Below are 6,574 nucleotides of genomic sequence, written 5' to 3' on the forward strand. Positions count from 1 at the left end.
TTGACGACATCCTTTGGCTTTTGGAAGATGAATATTTCAGACAGCTCTTCCTGGCCATGCATTTCTGTGTCACCCTTTTTTTTTTTTTTTTTTTTAAGTAATCTTTCTTTATTACACTGTTTTTTTAGAGAGGGGATCTTGCTCTGTTGCCTAGGCGGGAGTACACTCATGACTCACTGCAGCCTCAATCTCCTGGGCCACCGTGCCCAGCTTTGTTTATCCAAGACAGAATCTTGCTCTGTCACCCAGGCTGGATCCCACCCAGTGGTGGGATCACAGGTCAATGCAGCCTTGACCTCTGAACTCGAGAAGTCCTCCCACCTCAGCCTCCCATGGTGTTGGGATTTCAGGCATGGGCCGTAGAACCCAGCTTTGCCAGGGTTTCTTTTCTTGTTCTAGAAGCCTCCTCTTGGTCCACATCAATTTGTAGCTTTGCACTCCATGCTGTGTTTGAGAAGAACTAAAATTTCCGGGATGGGAATTTTGGATAACCAACTGTATCCTGTTCTTTCCCAGAGCCTTACATCGTGATGGCATTCTTGTTGAAGGCAGCGCCGTCATTTCCAAGAAATACCTAAATAAATACATTCCTTACAAGTACGTCATTTGTAATAACAAGGGCTCTGCTGAGTATGAGTTCATCTACAAGCGCCAGCAGAAGGAGGGCGAGTACGTCAACCGCTGTCTGTTCATAAAATCTTCACTTTTGGGCTCAGGAGGTAAGTCGTGGCAGGAGGCTGTCTGCTCACCCTTCCAGAGTGCAGGTGCCAGCCCTGCAGTACTGGGCGCGTCTCTCTGGAGACCACAGACTTTGCCTGGGCAGTGAGGGCCTCTGCTCCGCAATGGCCCCTCCCCAGCCTCGAGGTTCAGTGACACTGACTTTGGGTTGTGTCCCTGGTTGGTTAAAGATATGTTGGCTTCTCCTTTGAGCTCGGTGTGACTTACCCACTCACTTGCAGATTTGTTTGTTTGTATTTTGAGATGGAGTCTATCGCTCAGGCTGGAGTGCAGTGGTGCAATCTCGGCTCACTGCAACCTCCGCTTCCCGGGGTGAAGCAGTTCTCCTGCGTCAGTCTCCTGAGTAGCTGGGATTACAGGAGGCTGCCACCACCCCCGGCTAACTTTTGCATTTTTAGTAGAGACGGGGGTTCACCATGTTGGCCAGTGGTCTTGAGCTCAGGTGATCTGCCGGTCTCGGCCTCCCAAAGTGTTGGGATTACAGGTGTGAGCCCCTGCGCCCGGCCGGAAAGCATTTTTAATTAAGGGAAAGGAGAGAACACGAAGCCAGAAGAAGGGCTGTGACTGGGAACAGAGGGGCAGCAAAGGCCTGGAAGCTGGGTCAGGGACGAGTGCAGTGACCAGGAGGCCACTGGGACTTGTCACTTCTCTCGAGATTTTCAGATGCTTGACTGGAGATGACGCCCAGAGCCCCGTCTGCAGGCTCCTGCCGGCTGCCATCCCCAGCCTGTCAGCCGCTCCGCCCACCTGTCCATAGACGCGGGCGCTCCCCTTCTCGCAGAGCCCTCTGTGCCCCTCCATGCCTCTCTCAGGGGTCCCCCGCCTGAGTTCTCTGTCTATAAACTTGGGCTCTCTTGGTCACCTGGACTCCCAGCACTGCCTCCTCAGCTGGGGGGTCCTGGGCTTCCCCTGGCTCCCCCCTCCCTGCACAGTGACACTGAAACTCAAGGAAGTGAGCTGGGGTCAACTGGTTGTTGCTTTCCGCTCCCTGCCCCCCGCTGTCCGGTGTCTTGAAAATGGTGGTTTTACTGTTTATGTTGTTCATATGTTGCTTTAGGCAGATACGGGAGAATGTAAATTTAGTCCCTGTCATTCCACCTTGGACAAAGACAGAAGTCCTAAGAACTTTATAAAGTATTTATTTTTTTGTTTTTGTAAAACATATTTTTTTTTTTGAGACAAGATCTTGCTCTGTCACCTAGGCTGGAGTGCAATGGCACGATCTCAGCTCACTACAGCCTCAACCCCCAGAGCTCAACTGATCCTCCCCCTCAGTCCCCCAAGTAGCTGGGCCTACAGGCGTGTGCCACCATGCCTGGCTAATTTTTCATATTTTTTTTTGGAGAGACTGGTTTTGCTATGTTGCCCAGTCTGGTCTCAAACTCGTGGGCTCAAGCAATCCGCCCATCTTGGCCTCCCAAAGTGCTGGGATTAAGACGTGAGCCACCATGCCCAGCCAAACGTGATTTTTACTAGCTAGAGAGTGTACTCTGAGAACTTAAGCTTTGAGAGAATAGGCCTTAGTCCAGTAATTCCATATATTTAAATATGGAATTCTATAGATATAAATATGGAATTCCTTCTCTGATAAATGCCATGGCATTGATGGCTCAGTTAAAAGGGCGCGTGGTGGCTGGGTGCGGTGGCTCACGCCTGTAATCCCAGCACTTTGGGAGGCTGAGGCAGGCAGATCACAAGGTCAGGAGATCGAGATCATCCTGGCTAACATGGTGAAACTCCATCTCTACTACAAATACAAAAAGATTAGCCGGGCGTGGTGGCGGGCCCCTGTAGTCCCAGCTCCTCAGGAGACTAAGGCAGGAGAATAGTGTGAACCCGGGAGGCGGAGCTTGCAGTGAGCCAAGATCAGCAACTGCACTCCAGCCTGGGCAACAGAGCAAGACTCCGTCTCAAAACAAAAAAAACAAAAAAAACAAAAAAAAAAGGCACGTGGTAGGGAATTTGAGCCGGAGGTTGGCAGAAGCTTCCACAAGGAGGTGATGACCGAGGTGAACTAAACAGTTGCAAGCCCTGCTGGGCCCGGGGTGCAGAGCTGGGGTGGGTGGGCCTGACTGACAGTCTACACAACTGTGCGGCAGGTGGGGCCCCCGCCCCCCGCAAAGCACAGCAGAGAGCTCAGGAGGCCTGTCAGGGTGCTTCCCGTTTCTGCCTGATTTTTACTTCTGTTTGTATGTCTTCACGGGGCCTCTGACTATCTCATTGACCTCTTGTGTTTTCTAATTATTTTACAGTCGACCTCACTGGGTTCTCTGTAATGAGGTCTGCACTCACATCGTTTGCAATGGAGCTTAAGAACAGTCATGAATTCAGCCCTTGCCCTGTGCCAGCCACCATGCCAAAGGCCATCTGTGCCTGCTGGGCAGCCTGCACCTTCCTCCAGGGGCTGTGTCCCATTCCTAGTACAGAGGAAACCAGCTCAGTGATGGACCGGGACAGTGCTCAGTTGCTAGTGAGGGATGTGGTTTCTGTATGACACGTTCCACCTCCTTGTGATGATGTTTAAGGAAGTTGTTTATCAAGTTTGCTGAGCTACACAGTTAGAGATCCGTTGCAAGTCTCAGGCCCGCTGCATTTCGCGACCCGGGGCTTTCCACTCATCACTGTGGGACGTCTAGGATGTCCGTTTGCACGGGACCGGCCTCAGATAAGAGGCCAGATGGAGTGAGTCTGGCTGTCGTCAGTGTGCAGGTTTTTGCTTTTCCCTTCCTTCCTTCCTCTGGCCCGTTTACTCCACCTCTGTGCCAGTCGTGATCAGCCTTCTAGGCCAGCGTCTGGGTCACCAGGGTTTTGATGGTCTTAGGTAGACTCTGCTTCTTTCTGTCTCTCTCAGACTGGCATCAGTACGATGACATAGTTTGTATGAGGCCTCCCGGGAAACTTCAGAAAGTCATGAACCATATCGCAGACTTCACGAGGAAGGACCTGGTGAAGGGGAAGCAGATTGCCGCCACGGTCATGCTGGATGGCATCTTCAGCATCCTGCAGACCTGGGACACCATCAACCTCAACAACTTCTTCACCCAGTTCCAGCAGTTTTATTTTGTCGTGCGACAGCCTATGATTTATGAAGGACACGCACAGCTGTGGACCGCTTTGCAGTATGGGGAGAAAGAGGTATCAGGCTGGCCACCAGCTGCTCTACCTTCTGGGCAGGAGCCTCACCTGACCTGCTAGTGGCCGGATGACCCCTTGACTCTGTGGGCCGGGTTGCAGATGGGAATGTGTAGAAGTTTCCGACCTTTTCTCCTACCACCGTGTCTTGGAATTTCCCTGCCCTCCCCATTTTCCTTCTTTTCCTGGTTGTAATCTGAACCCCACCCCAGCACCAGTCCTGAGTCCTCCCCTGGCCTTGGAGGGAGAGTGGAAGGAACGGGGAGTCCTCCCTCACTGCACCTTTTCCCACACTGCGGTGCAGCCTGGGCGGGTTTCAGGCCAGCCTGGAGCTGTTTCTGAGGTGAAGCTGAGCGCTGGTGAGCCTCGGGGGCCCTGCCTGAGCCCTCATGCCAGGGTCTTGGCTGCACTGAGGCTGCTCCTGTAGCTCCCGCAGGTGTGGTGGGGGCACGGATGGGGTCTGCTGCCCTAGCTGTGGTGCTGGGGCGGTTCTGGACACCTCTGATGAATTCAAGTTCACGGTTCATGCATCTTCCTCTTCTCCCACCATCAGGTGAAGAAAGACCTGTGGGAATATCTGCAAAAGCACATGGCACCATTTCTGGAGGGAAAAAGCGCGGACCTTTTCCCTACAGACTGCCCAGTGAGGAGTAAGCTGAAAATGGGCCTGATTATCCTTTTTGTAGTGGAAAAATTTCAGTTAGAAGACAACCTGACCTCAGTGTGTAACCTCCTGTCCTCGGATGCCAGCTCACCAGATGAGCTTCACAGTGACCTAAGCCACATCCTTGGGACATCTCAGAGGTATTATTATTTTTTGTTAAAATGTTTTTATAGCTATTATAATGATTTTCTCTGATTGCAAAAATAAGTGGTTGACTAGAGTGACTGAAAGCACACAGGGAAGAAATAAAACCACCCGTGATTTTACCACTCACTGTGGTCATGGCAGTAGTTTTTCCCAGCATCTATCTTATTTTTATTATATTCTGTCTTCTGTTGAATACCCTGCTTTTTTTGTTTGTTTGTTTACCCTAGACACCGTCTCACTTTGTGACCCAGGCGAGAGTAAGTGGCGCAATCTTGGCTCACTGCAGCCTCCGCCTCCTAGGTTCAGGCAATTCTCCTGCTTCAGCCTCCTTAGTAGCAGGTACTACAGGTGCACACGACCGCACACGGCTACTTTTTGTATTTTTAGTAGAGAAGGGTTTTCGCCATTTTGGCCAGGCTGGTCTCAAACTCCTGACCTCAAGTGGTCCACCCACCTCGGCCTCCCAAAGTGCTAGGGTTGTAGGCGTGAGCCACCGCGCCTGGACTGAATGCCCTGGTTTTTGAAGCTTTGTGTCATACCATGAGCAGCCTCTGTGTGCACGCATTTAGGAGGCTGTGGCACGATGCCGGCCTGAACATATCCCCTCAAGGATATCTGCGGAAGCAGTGTGAATGTTCTCCCGATGCCCCTGCCTGTGCCGTGTCTAGTTTAGGAAACAGCGTGACTGTCCCGGGCCTGAAATGTTTGGTGGTGAGAAGGTGATGGCCTTTGACTTGGTGGGAAGACCTGCTCAGACCCCACTGAGCTCTGATGGTCACAGTCTCCCAGCATTCTGTGTGTGTTGATTTGAACTTGAGAATGACATGAGGTAGCCTTTCCTGACCAACATGTCTTATCACGACATCTGCCTCTTGGTTTTACACATTTATTTATTTGTTGTTTTGAGACAGTGTCTTACTCTGTCCCCCCAGGCTGGAGTGCAGTGGAGCAGTCACGGCTCACTGCAGCTTCAACCTCACAGACTCAGGTGGTTCTCCCACCTCAGCCTCCTGAACAGCTGGGACTACAGATGCACACCACCACTTGCAGCTAATATTTGTATTTATTCTAGAGACGGAGTTTCGCCATGTTGCGCCGGTGGTCTTGAGCTCCTGAGTTGAAGTGATCCACCTGCCTCGGCCTCCCAAAGCGTTGGGATTATAGGCATGAGCCACTGTGCCTGGCCTGGTTTTACAAATATAAAGCACCCAGATAAACACTGCACATTTTGACAGAGAGGAGGAATGGTGGCAAGGCAATGTACAAAGTTAGTGCCGATGTTTAAGGTATGAGGAATCATTAATATGTTTTGACTGTAGCAGATTCACCATGTATTGTTCATGGGCCCACCCCTTACATTTAAAAAGTTGTTTTGGGGCCGGGCGTGGTGGCTCATGCCTGAAATCCCAGCACTTTGGGAGGTCAAGACAGGCAGATCACGAGGTCAGGAGTTGGAGACCAACCTTACCAACATGGTGAAACCCTGTCTCTACTAAAAATGCAAAAATTAGCTGGGCGTAGTGATGCACGCCTGTAATCTCAGCTACTCAGGAGACCGAGGTAGGAGAATTGCTTGAACTGGGAGGTGGAGGTTGCAGTGAGCCGAGATCATGCCACTGCACTCCAGCCTGGGCGACAGAGCAAGACTTCATCCCAAACAAACAAACAAACAAAAAAGTTGTTTTGGCCGGGCATTATGTCTCACACCTGTAATCCCAGTGCTTTGGGAGGCTGAGGCAGGAGGGATTGCTTGAGCCCAGAAGTTCAGGATCAGCCTGGGAAACAAAAATTAAAATAAAAAATTTAACCAGCCAACATGGTGAAACCCTATCTCTCCTAAAAATACAAATACAAAAAATTAGCCAGGCGTGTTGGCGGGCACCTGTAGTCCCA

The 6,574-nt window shown here is 51.1% G+C and overlaps 1 protein-coding gene across 1 annotated transcript in view; it reads left to right on the plus strand.

Moving 5' to 3' along the window:
* Positions 1-6,574, plus strand: part of RNF213 (ring finger protein 213) — a 168,533-nt gene that overhangs the window by 38,305 nt on the left and 123,654 nt on the right. The window contains exons 11-13 of the mRNA XM_011967440.1: positions 517-719; positions 3,590-3,873; positions 4,424-4,674. Of these exons, the coding sequence (XP_011822830.1) occupies positions 517-719; positions 3,590-3,873; positions 4,424-4,674 (738 nt within the window). The remainder of the gene's footprint in view (positions 1-516; positions 720-3,589; positions 3,874-4,423; positions 4,675-6,574) is intronic.

Source organism: Mandrillus leucophaeus, unplaced genomic scaffold (genome assembly GCF_000951045.1).
Source record: "Mandrillus leucophaeus isolate KB7577 unplaced genomic scaffold, Mleu.le_1.0 Scaffold1, whole genome shotgun sequence".
Taxonomy (NCBI): Eukaryota; Metazoa; Chordata; class Mammalia; order Primates; family Cercopithecidae; genus Mandrillus; species Mandrillus leucophaeus.